Source organism: Entelurus aequoreus, linkage group LG25, assembly GCF_033978785.1.
Source record: "Entelurus aequoreus isolate RoL-2023_Sb linkage group LG25, RoL_Eaeq_v1.1, whole genome shotgun sequence".
Lineage (NCBI taxonomy): Eukaryota > Metazoa > Chordata > Actinopteri > Syngnathiformes > Syngnathidae > Entelurus > Entelurus aequoreus.
This window is the reverse complement of record NC_084755.1, coordinates 20747487-20760859: the sequence shown is the minus strand read 5'-3', so window position 1 is coordinate 20760859 and position 13373 is coordinate 20747487. Positions and strand designations below refer to the sequence as shown.

Genomic DNA, 13373 nt, shown 5'->3' with positions numbered 1-13373 from the left:
TCATATTGTTTAATTACAGACCAAACTTAATTAATCTCTCATTTTTTAATTGCTTGACAGCCCTACTAAAGATGTGTTGTAAAAGTTGTCTTATATTCAGGGTTGTCCCATATTCAGGTCAGTAGGGGATTAAGTAATCTGACACTGTCAAACAAAATTGTGCATTATTATCGTGGTAAAAGATGAATATTTGGTACAGCTCATGTTTTGGTTCTCATTAGATTGTGTGTGAGTGTGTGTATTATTATCACTCGTTATGTGTCTGACATTGTCAATTCATCCAATTCTTTTTTTCCAGCCTCTCAGACTTTGACAGCGACACAATGGAAATAGAGTTTGGTAAAATACAATTCAATTCAATTTCCCACTATAATAAATGTGCACCTGGATTGACATGTTTCTATTTAAAATCCTTCTTAGACGAAGTGAAGCGCGGCCCACCTTCTGTCCACTCGTCTTCCTCATCCCATCAGTCAGAAGGCATGGACATTTACGACATGGAGCAGGTTACCAACATCTTCAGGAAACTTTCTCTGGAGAGGTACGAGTTATTGGTTTGTTTTGGTTATGATTCATTTTTTTCAGACATGTTAACTATTAAGGAACATCATGTGGTTACATTTACACATTATTTTACTTATAGTTTATTCACGCCGTAATTTTTACATGTTTACATTAAGTTCAATCAATCAATCAATGTTTATTTATATAGCCCTAAATCACAAGTGTCTCAAAGGGCTGTACAAGCCACAACGACATCCTTGGTACAGAGCCCACATACGGGCAAGGAAAAACTCACCCCAGTGGGACGTCGGTGAATGACTATGAGAAACCTTGGAGAGGACCGCATATGTGGGTAACCCCCCCCTCTAGGGGAGACCGAAAGCAACGGATGTCGAGTGGGTCTGACATAACATTGTGAAAGTCCAGTCCACAGTGGATCCAACACATCAGCGGGAGTCCAGTCCACAGCGGGGCCAACAGGAAACCATCCCGAGCGGAGACGGGTCAGCAGCGCAGAGATGTCCCCAACCGATGCACAGGCTAGTGGTCCACCCGGGGTCCCGGCTCTGGACAGCCAGCACTTCATCCATGGCCACCGGACCTATGCAACTCCCCCTCGCAAGGGACAGGGGAGAAGAGGAGAGAAGAAAAGAAACGGCAGATCAACTGGTCTAAAAAGGGGGGGTCTATTTAAAGGCTAGATTATACAAATGAGTTTTAAGATGGGACTTAAATGCTTCTACTGAGGTAGCATCTCTAACTGTTACCGGGAGGGCATTCCAGAGTACTGGAGCCCGAATAGAAAACGCTCTATAGCCCGCAGACTTTTTTTTGGCTCTGGGAATCACTAATAAGCCGGAGTTCTTTGAACGCAGATTTCTTGCCGGGACATATGGTACAATACAATCGGCGAGATAGGCTGGAGCTAAACCGTGCAGTACTTTATACGTAAGTAGTAAAACCTTAAAGTCGCATCTTAAGTGCACAGGAAGCCAGTGCAGGTGAGCCAGTATAGGCGTAATATGATCAAACTTTCTTGTTTTTGTCAAAAGCCTTGCAGCCGCATTTTGTACCAACTGTAATCTTTTAATGCTAGACATAGGGAGGCCCGAAAATAATACGTTACAGTAATCGAGACGAGACGTAACGAACGCATGAATAATGATCTCAGCGTCGCTAGTAGACAAGATGGAACGAATTTTAGCGATATTACGGAGATGAAAGAAGGCCGTTTTAGCAACACTCTTAATGTGTGACTCAAAGTTTACTTCTTGTATGAAAGAAAATAACATTTTGGGGAAAAAATATTAAAAGGTAATAACTTATTGATGATAATCAATCAATCAAACTTTATTTATATACAACTTTTCATACACAGGCAAGTTGCAACACAAAGTGTTTAACACCAGTAAAAAAAATATTGAAATAATATAAAATATATTCTTAAAATATGTGTTTAAAAAACTTGAAAGATACATCTCCTAGATGCACTGGGACACATCATCAGTGATGTATCCTGGATTCTCCGGGTGTTTCGGATCTCGCAACATCAGACACCCTCGTCCAGGCGACCCAGCCGGGGTGATCAAGTCCCTGCTTGTGTCCCAGTAGCAACCCACGGATCTGCCCTTTTCAGCCACAACCACCTCGTGGCTTTCTCTGCCGCTTCACTTGCAGATTGAATAGCCCTCCTTTTGGCCGCCCCTGTGACTCCCAATCGGCCAAGCACTTTGCAGAGGGAGCGTCCTGCAAAGCCACGGCAGCCAACTTCTATTGGCTCATAGAAAGTCCTCCAGCCCCTGCAGTCCTCCACCAGTTCCTGATACTTGGCACGTTTCCTTTCGTTGGCTTCCTCAATCCGCTCCTCCCAAGGCACTGTTAGTTCCAGCATGATGAGGTGTTTCGAAGCCTCTGAGATGATGATCATGTTTGGCCGTAGATATGTTTTTACAATGTGCTGGGGGAACCTCAGTTGTTTTCCCAGGTCAACGTGTAGCTGCCAATCAGGGGCTGTGTGAAGGAGTCCTGTTGTTGTCTTTGGACGTGCACGAGGTCTCTCTCCAGCTTTGATAAATGACATTGTCTTCTTTGGTGCATGATGTTGCTTGCTGGTGCTGATGGCTGAGGCTATGCTCTCAGCAAAAAAAAGAAATTATAAATAAATAAATAATAAAATATTGAGAATAATAGTAATAACTTGAAAATAAAATTTTATAAGAAATTGCCTGTGAATGCTCAAAAACCAAAGCCAATTACAAATGTTAACAGTTCGCACGTTAGCCAGATAGCATCAGGTAACAAAAAAATTCAGCATGTCTCAAGTAACAAAATGTATGACTCTGGGGTGTATACCTTCAAAAATATCAAAAAAAAGTTAACATTCTAACATTAGCATGCTAACAGTAAGCATGTGTCGAGTACAAAAATGTATGACTGTGAGGTGTATAACTGAAAAATTTGGCAAAAAAAACCTAGCATGCTAATTAATTAAGTTAGCATTCTTACATGCTAACTGTCTGCATCTGTCAAGTCGCAAAATATCTAATTAGCTAAAAAGCGTCAACATGCTAAGAGTTAACATGCGCCAAGTACCAAAGTAAATGACACCTGCAAAAATAGCTAAGAAAGCTTGCATTCTAACAGTTAGCATGCGTTAAGTACCAAAATATAATGTTGGAATGCTAGGAATTGACTAACATTGGCAAGGAATATTTTGACTTTGAAATAGTGGTTTGGAAAATGTAAAAAGTTTTTTAAAATTGGCTTTTCATTTTGAACGGGAAAAAATGTCCCGGATAATGTGAAATGGCTGGTAATTTTTGGACAACATAAAAAGGATAGCACGCGGTTCATGAATGAGCCGAACATTTTGAATGTGGATTGTGAATCGGATTAGAAATGTGGAAAAAGAAGTTGGACAAAAAATAGGGTGAAATAACAATAATAATATTATATGTGTGAATGCTTTGGACGATACACACAATAATTAGTCATCCTACAAACGTATAACAAGTCAACCCTCCTGTTTTTATTTATTTGTGCGCACAGGCCATTTCGTACGTCTCTGTCCTCTGTGTCCGGTACCACCTCGACCCTGAAGCCTGTTCAGGAGTTCACGTTGATAGGTGACCACCTACTGAAGGACATCACTTTTGTCGGTGGCAACGAAATCGGGATTTTCATTTCATCCGTCCAGCCGGGCTCCGTGGCTGAAAAGACCGGGTTACGAGAGGGTCACCACCTCTTGTTGGTAAGATCCAAAGAACATATCTGATAATATTCAGTAGTTTTATCAACTGGCTTATCAGCTTGAAGGGCGCGTACGAGGAGAGAACCAAAGCATTTCACTGGAAACCAGCACCCAGGAGGAAGCCTATTGGATACTGCAACACTGCTCTGGACTAATCAGGCTTCACTATCGGGCCAACTTTGACGGTAAGCTTATAACATTGTTTAAAGGGGAACTGCACCTTTTAGGGAATTTTGCCTATCATCTTTTTCTTCACCGTATTTTGGTCATTTTAATCATTACTGGAACTTATTTCCTGGGCACATTGATTTCACGGCGCATCACAACATTCGCCATTTACTTTGATCACTTCATAAGAGCCAACAACGACTACTTTGGGACAAACGATAATCCAGAACCTTATATTTTTTAGGCTGAATATAAAGAGGATGAGCAACAAGTTTTAGAGCTGAGTGCAAAGCAGATCATGCCAGAGTCAAAACATTAGGCATCATGTAGCAGTATTGCTAAGTGCTCAACAAGGAATACAAACTACAAACATAATAAAACAGTCTTACCTTAGAATGTCTGGTCTCAGTGGGATGGCAACTGATGGCATGTTTATATCTTTCAGCACAACACTTGCGTTCCCCGATTAGATGATAAATTCAGTATAATCCTCACTCCTCAGGTAAGAAATATTGGGAGCACACAACCATTTTGTCGTGTCTTCCTTGGAATGTCTTCGAGTCTAAATTGAATTTCATAGTTGACTAATGTCTCGGCTTATTGCCACAATTGTCACCGCCTGTCATCCATTCTGACATATTATTGTGTTTCCTTAATTTCTGTTGTTAGTTCCTGGTCAGCGCCCTTATTTTCATTCCACTTCCCGTGTGGCTCCTGGAGCGCTAGTTCTCTCACCTGTCCCTGAGCACAGCTTCTCCTAGTTGCCAATCAGGCTTCTATAAATACCAGCCTTCCCTGCAGACAGGGCTAGAAGATTGCTAATGTTCTGTGTGTTGCTGTGGGTTTTGCTACACATCCTGTGTTACATTTAAAATACTTTTCTTACCTGCACGTCGTCCTTCTGTCTCCTGCATCCTGAGGCCACAACCATGACCTTTTGCTAATAAGGGAGAGGCAATGGGCCCCATTCAGCAATAAGTTCCTAACTTTTTCTCTAATCTTTCTTCCTAAGTGATTTCCTAAGAAGAGTCCGTTCAAATTCATGACGTGTTCTTAAACGCCCAAATTGTTCCCACCTGCTGTTCTTAAAAGTTGCTGAATGCCAAATGGTTAGCATGTGCGTGTCTATCCTCATATGCATATAAACACGCCCTTATTTCCCCAATATGCATATGTAAACGCCCTTAATTCCGTAATTTTCATAGGTAAACACCCTTAATTCCCCATATAAGGGCACAATTCCGGCGGAAAAGCCGAACATCAGACACACGGAGAAAACAAACAGATTACAGAAGAGAAATTCGTATTACTCCGCGGAGAAAATACATAATCTCAAAACGTAAGTTTAAGAAAGGTGGGACAGCACTCGGTAGCCTAAAGCGTTCAAATAAATATTCGTCACTTCGTACATGGTCGTGAAATATGCGCTCCCTCCCCAGGGCACGATCTGCGGCATCTTGCCATCTTGCAGTGTGTGTGTGTGTGTATGTGTGCGAGCGTGTGTGTGTGTGTGTGTGTGCGCGTGCGTGCTTGTTTGTGTGCGTGTGTGTGTGTGTGCGCACGCCTGCACGCACACGGTATCTTGAAATGTCTATATATTGCTAATTTTGCTATATGTCTGTCTGTCTGTCTGTCTTATATCTATCTATCCATCTATCTATCTATCTATCTATCTATCTATCTATCTATCTATCTATCTATCTATCTATCTATCTATCTATCTATCTATCTATCTATCTATCTATCTATCTATCTGTCTGTCTGTCTGTCTGTCTGTCTGTCTGTCTGTCTGTCTATGATATTAATTTAACATTAGACAATAGAAGTAAGGGAACTTGTCACACTTAAGAACAAATAGGCCACCCGAAGAGTGCTCTGGAGCATTTGTAGATTTTGTTCTTACCTACGAACAAATCCCAGTTTAGAAAACATTGGTGAATACAAAAATCTCCTTAAAAACTTTGTAAGTGGGCCTAAGAACAAGATTTGTTCTTAAGAACGGTTGCTGAATGTGGCCCATTGTTTATAATCTAGCACAAACTTTTACCAACTCAGTGGGGTGCAGCAGCTCACCGGCTCAGTATGAGCTCACCAAATCAGATTTTTTTTTTCCCTTTTGCCAAAATGCTTTAAATCGGATCTTTTCAAATGTGATTGTAGTCAAAACAGAAATGCTGCCTGATTGCGACTTTTACGTCATCTTTGGGCCAGCTACATCATTCGTCTGCGCAGGAAAAGACACGGCCCACCATTGGAAGTGGATACGTCATTACAGCATCCGGTTTTAGTCAGCGAAATCTTTTACCGGCGGCCTAATTTTTGGTGCATCATCAGTTAATCTGTGTTGGAGGTGTTGAGGTGGCAACTTGTCCGGGGTGTAACCCGCCTTCCGCCCGATTGTAGCTGAGATAGGCTCCAGCACCACCCGCGACCCCGAAAGGGACAAGCGGTAGAAAATGGATGGATCAGTTAATAGTGCGCTAATAATAGGCTATATATATATATATATATATATATATATATATATATATATATATATATATATATATATATATATATATATATATATATATATATATATATATATATATATATATATATATATATATTATACTTTGATTCCTAAGAAATAGCGATTGTTGAAGGATCGGTATTGACGTGTACGCTGTTCTGCATTTGCTTTCATATTACGTACATTGCATAAGTTGTCTACAAAAGTAAGTTGAAAAACAAAGCTAACCTAGATCCATATTGATGTCCGTGTCTCCTTTACTCAACAGCCCTAAAAACATTAGAACCCTCCCAAATATATTACAGTATATAAATCCATACATACTGTAAATTGTCACTTTAATTCATTTTCGTGTAAAAAAAGCCTAATTTTAAAGGTGTTTTGGCTTGTATTTTGCAAAGTAGCTGTAGTAGTAGTAGTACTAGTAGTTGTAGCGACTTCCTTGTTCATTTACAACATCCTTTGTTTTCACTTTATTGAACTACGCATGCAAGTGACGTTGGGACCATATTTAGGCCTCTGCGGGTTTTTTATGTAGTCTTATAAAGATCACATTTTACTTGCCGTGTTAACAGTCAGCTGGAAAAAATCAGATTTTGTTTTAATCCAATTTTTGGTACACTAAACATTGTCTATGTCAAAGCTGCATAAGCTAGTTACCCCTATTTGACCGAGGCACCACTGAAAGTAGTTCCTCTGCATTAGCTCTTATAATAACAATGTCACTAATACATCGTCAATATGCAGGTTAGGAGATGCAAATGGGGTAGTGTTGGTGGTTTTTGTATGTTTTTTAGAGGGCGGAAAAGATGACGCCTATTAGCTACATTGTTAGCCGTCTAGTACGAGCCGTTTATTACAATTTAAAAATGCCTAAAAGAGAGAAAATCATTTGTTCGTGTCTCACATGATACGATAGGCAGAATTCCCAAAATTTGTAGTTCCCCATTAAGACTGTTGATACATAAATAAGACTTTTTTACATGCACTCCAGCATACCGTCGCCTACAGAGGGACCTTGCAGAAGGCACGCGGGTTTCTGGCGACTCCTTCTACATACGCGTGAACCTCAACTTCTGCAGCCAGTCGGACAACTGCTCTCTGAGTGTGCGGTGCGATGAGGTGATGCATGTTCTGGACACGAGGCACCAGGGTTTGTGCATGTGGCTGTGTGCCCGCGTTGACCCCTACACCTGCTGTGACCTGCAAGAGAGTGGGACTCTGCCTTGCAATTCACGGTAAGAATCAGTGAGGGAGTCTTTTTTTCTGTGCTTTTGACACTAAGGATGCACTTCACAGTCAATTTTGTTTGGCCTGTTTTAAATATAGCGATGACTAAAGCAAAGGTGATGTAAAAGGAGGAAGTTTACAAATGTGCCTGAGGCTTACAACTATACTTTTACACCTGAGCAACACAACCTGTTGGCAACAGCTTGATGAAACTAATGATATATCTGTGTGTGTGTGTATTTTTGTGTATGTCTGTGTGTGAGACTTTAGGGCTCAGCAGCTGCTCCTAGTCAAGATACAGACATTGATGTGTCGAGGGGGGAAAGAAGAGAATGAAATTCAACGCAACGTAAGGGTAAAAATATGATTGACTTATTTTCGCCTGTGGAATAAGATTATGTATGACATTAAAAGGCATTAATTGGCAATGGCGACAAGTTCAAATACACCCTAAATAATAAAAGTACACAGTTTACACACTGGAGGCATCAAGTGAAATGTCTAATCATGTTCACCGTCTCAAATATAACATTGTAGTATGATGCACTGCATCATACTACAAAACTGTGTAATATTTTTTTTTTTTCACATACTCAACCTTTTTGGGGTGTAGAGTATTTGCTGTGGCCTGCCCCGAGGCATATAAAACAGAGGCGTAATCTGCATTCATGTCATGGAACACGGCGTGTCTGACACAGTAGTCAGGAGTGAGTGGAACAACACTTGCAACACAAAAACGCTTGTCCAAGTTGCATGCACGTAGACTTTATAGATACTATTTATGTATGTAATCATCTCCAAAAGCACAATCCTATTAAAGCAGTGGTTACCACCCTTTTTGAGCCCAAGATCCCTGGTCTCAGCTAGAAGCCAAAGCAAGATCTACCCCTGTGTGCGTAAACTATTATATATATATATATATATATATATATATATATATATATATATATATATATATATATATATATATATATATATATATATATATATATATATATATATATATATATATATATATATATATTTTTTTTTTTTTTTTTGTGTGTAATGGGCCTACGGCCAATGACAAATAAGTTATGGGCCTACTCAAATGGCCATTGTGGCGCATGTTGGCCACCAATACTGTAGAATCTAACTGTTTATGGCCACATAGTCTTAGCACCATAGTATATTTGTTAATCCTATGGTTACATATGGGACACGAGTCACATGGTTGTCTTACATCGGGAAGTAGTAAAATCAGCTGTTCAAATGGCGTTTTTTTCCTTAGGGGATGAATGGGAAAGGCCTTATTTAGGAGCCGCCTTGTTTTATCATATATTACTGCCTTTGCACTTGTCAATGTTTACTTCTGAATGCACAACACATCAACACAAAAGCCGTACTTTGGAACAATGTTCACGGACTCTTGTATTTGGCTTATTAGCTTTCCGTCGCAGGCGAGCGATGATGGTCATGGTTGAGGGAAGAGTTAGCATCACGTTTGCTTTTTTTTTTCTTCATCACTGATTATTACTTACTGCAGACTTTATGAGAGCCAACAAAACATCACTTACTGTACAAGGTCTGCTGTCATTAGAATGTCGATCGCTAGGATGTTCATATATTCCCATTTAGATGAAAAATTACTCATAATCCTCACAAAGAAACAGGTGGGGGGACCAAGCGTCTTTTCGTGTCGTTCTGGCCATTTCCGAGTCCTAAATGGCTGTCAAAGTGTACCAACATGTCGGATTACGTCCTTGGCTTTCTTTTGTCCAGGTGAGATGTATGAATTATGATCTACAATAAATTTACAGGGAGCAGGGAAGCGAGAAAACAGCAGCCCACTCGATGATGTAAACATAGGCACAAAAGGTAGTGATCACAGCGGCGCTATAAATAGTTTGTCTACGTTAGTGCTTAAAATAACAATATCACTAATACTTGGTTAATATTCAAGTCATGAAATGTAAATGGAGTCTTGTTGGCGGTTTTTGGATGTTTTTTTATTGGGTTTTATGGGCAGAATACAGGACCTCCCATTGGCTCTGCTGTAAGTGGACTTTTATTTACATTTATTTAATATTTGGAATGCATTAAAAGAAAATCCATCCGTTGTCATTTCTTTCCTAAGGATGATAGGCAAATCCCCCCCAAAAAGTGCAGTTCCCTTTAAAGCATGCACCATTTTTGTGTAAACACATATTCAATCTGCTACTGACATAAATAATCTATATTTTAACCTTTAAAACATATTCAAATGCAGTGTTTTTGTGCATATGATACTAATCATTTTAATGTTTATGACTTCATTGCATAGACTAAGCTCAGTATTGTGGACTGCTAATTTATCGTATGTGCCTGTGTAGAATAACCTGCAGCCGGAGGAAGCCAGTCCCTCTACTGACTCCAAAGCCAGCCCACGTATATCGAGAGCCAGCATCTTCCTCACACAGATCCTGCAGGTAATAAAGCACGAACACAACAAGCAGCAGTGCAGTGTCGTGGAGCATCTACTGCATGTAACAATCTACAGACAGAAATAAAATGTCCATGAACAATTATTATAAACCTGTGGATAATCACTCGAACAAATAGATGGATGTTAAAGGGGACCTATGATGAATTTAGTCTTTTCTGATCTGTAAATGTTGGATACTCGTGTTAAAAAATGCTAAAGTGTCAAATCATAAGCTTCATGCATTTAGGCTTGAGCTTGCATGCAGTGTTGAATGCCTCTGTTCGCTGGGTTTTGCAGTCTGGCTACACAGTGACATCACAGCAAGGTGGACATACTTATCTGGACATTAAATGGTCTTATTATGCAAAACCAACTTTTCTTACCTGTTGGTACCTGTTTTTATGTATTTGTGATCCCCGAAAATTTGAAATCAAACCATGAAGGAATTGCAGAGGTATTCATAAAATAATCTTGCCTAGTTCCAAACGAGACATTTGGGATTTGAGACTTCAGTGGTGTAGTTTCCCTTAGTTACATCAGCAAATATCTCCGAATAGTGTAGATGTCCGCCATTGTAGTCTGACATTATAGTCAATAGATTCCTCATTTTTCTCTATCCTTTTGTTGTGGGGCAGACTGGCTCATACATGCACATGCATCCTCCGCTGTTGTCATTTGTAATACAAAGTGGCATATAGTTATATCTTATATCTGTCAGTAGACTCGCTATGGAAGTGCTGAAAACTACAACACAGCTGACGGGGTGGAGACGAGGCTTGAAGAGGGTCTGTTAAACATTAGCTTTGCAAAATTTGGACCAAAGAACCACCATTACATGTTGCGTAGACCACCAGGAAGTGTTTTTAAATGTAGAAAATAATCATAATGTGACCCCTTCAAGAGTTTGAGGCTATGAGAAAACACAAAAAAACAGTAAACAAAGTATTTTTTTCACACAATCTTATAATGCGCAAAATAACATGAAGTAACACAAATGCCGCCAGAAACAAATTGTTTATGCTGAGTCTGAATTGATTGGCGAGTGTGCAGGTGTACCTGATGCTGTGACCAAGTGAATCTATATAATGTTTATGCAGTTTATTTTTCGATTGTGTCTAAATTTAAAAAAATAGCTGCGATAACTTGAAGAATATATTTAATCACAGGCACATTCACTATACAAACATACATACATACACATGCACATACACTTACATTTATTCATGCATACAACCATGCTTCATCAAACAGGGGAAAATGTGTTGAAACACGGCACACTGCTAAAGCTTAAAGGCCTACTGAAACCCACTAATACCGACCACGCAGTCTGATAGTTTATATATCAATGATGAAATCTTAACATTGCAACACATGCCAATACGGCCGGGTTAACTTATAAAGTGACATTTAAAATTTCCCGGGAAATATCCGGCTGAAACGTCGCGGTATGATGACGTATGCGCGTGACGAAGTCAGAGTAACGGAAGTTCTGGTACCCCGTAGAATCCTATACAAAAAGCTCTGTTTTCATTTCATAATTCCACAGTATTCTGGACATCTTTTGCAATTTGTTAATGAACAATGAAGGCTGCAAAGAAGACAGTTGTAGGTGGGGTCGGTGTATTAGCAGCGGACTACAGCAACACAACCAGGAGGACTTTGTTGGAGAGCAGACGCGCTAGCCGGCGACCTCACCTTAACTTCCTACGTCTCCGGGCCGCCAAACGCATCGGGTGAAGTCCTTCGTCCTTCTGCCGATCGCTGGAACGCAGGTGAGCACGGGTGTTGATGAGCAGATGAGGGCTGGCTGGCGTAGGTGGAGAGCTAATGTTTTTAGCATAGCTCTGTGCGGTCCGGTTGCTAAGTTGCTAAGTTAGCTTCAATGGCGTCGTTAGCACAGCATTGTTAACCTTCGCCAGCCTGGAAAGCATTAACCGTGTATTTAAATGTCCACGGTTTAATAGTATTGTTGATTTTCTATCTATCCTTCCAGTCAGGGGTTTATTTTTTTTGTTTCTATATGCAGTTAAAGCACGATGCTATCACGTTAGCTCGTAGCTAAAGCATTTCGCCGATGTATTGTCGTGGAGATAAAAGGCACTGAATGTCCATTTCGCGTTCTCGACACTCATTTTCAAGAGGATATAGTATCCGAGGTGGTTTAAAATACAAATCCGTGATCCACAATAGAAAAAGGAGAGAGTGGAATCCAATGAGCCAGCTTGTACCTAAGTTACGGTCAGAGCGAAAAAAGATACGTCCATCACTGCCTCTCAAGTCCTTCACTGTAACGTTCCTCATCTACGAATCTTTCATCCTCGCTCAAATTAATGGGGTAATCGTCACTTTCTCGGTCCGAATCTCTCTCTCTTCATTGTAAACAACGGGGAATTGTGAGGAATCCTAGCTCCTGTGACGTCACGCTACTTCCGGTACAGGCAAGGCTTTTTTTTATCAGCGAGCAAAAGTTGCGAACTTTATCGTCGATTTTCTCTACTAAATCCTTTCAGCAAAAATATGTCAATATCGCGAAATGATCAAGTATGACACATAGAATGGATCTGCTATTCCCGTTTAAATAAAAAAAAATCATTTCAGTAGGCCTTTAACATGTTTTTCCATAACATTGTAAGAGGTTAATATAGTCCGGTCCTCTTTCTTTTCCTACCCTTTATACTGCTTTCTTTTGTAATTTAAGTATTCCTTACATTTATGTATTGTTGCATTTGAAGCTATTGTAATGTTAATAAAAGAGGTAACTAATATTCGTTTTTAATATTGTTATTTATATTGGTATTTTTATTGTTCCATTTGTAGTGCAATACTTTTCATTGTCATGACTGTGTTATTACTATCTACTTCACTAATTCGTTCTTCTTTATCATTTTTGGTATCATATTTGTATATATTGTATTTGCTGATGTAGTTCTGTTGTTGTTGTTGTTGTTTTCTCTCTCTGTCTTGTCCCCACAAATTATCCCTCTTTCTTCTTTTTTTCCTCCTTTTATTCTATCCCCTCCTGCTCTGGTCCGGCTGCACCAAACACTAAACTTATTCAAACATTTAGTCGGACCTGTTTCCAGTGAGGGTTGGACTCCGCCAAGGCTGCCCTTTGTCACCGATTCTGTTCATAACCTTTATGGACAGAATTGCTAGGCGCAGTCAGGGCGTTGAGGGTATCTGGTTTGGTGGCTGCAGGATTAGGTCTCTGCTATTTGCAGATGATGTGGTCCTGATGGCTTCATATATATACACACACACACATA

General features: G+C 40.0%; 1 protein-coding gene across 7 annotated transcripts in view; it reads left to right on the top strand.

The window, feature by feature from the left end:
• The window catches only part of card11 (caspase recruitment domain family, member 11), a 104834-nt gene that overhangs the window by 78108 nt on the left and 13353 nt on the right, over window positions 1-13373 (top strand). For 5 of the 7 annotated variants that reach the window (XM_062036616.1, XM_062036614.1, XM_062036615.1 and 2 more), the window contains 7 exons: window positions 299-339; window positions 421-541; window positions 3553-3754; window positions 3813-3939; window positions 7429-7672; window positions 7935-8019; window positions 10016-10111. In XM_062036616.1, the coding sequence (XP_061892600.1) occupies window positions 299-339; window positions 421-541; window positions 3553-3754; window positions 3813-3939; window positions 7429-7672; window positions 7935-8019; window positions 10016-10111 (916 nt within the window). The remainder of the gene's footprint in view (window positions 1-298; window positions 340-420; window positions 542-3552; window positions 3755-3812; window positions 3940-7428; window positions 7673-7934; window positions 8020-10015; window positions 10112-13373) is intronic. The other 2 variants (XM_062036613.1, XM_062036611.1) reach the window with 1 other exon arrangement.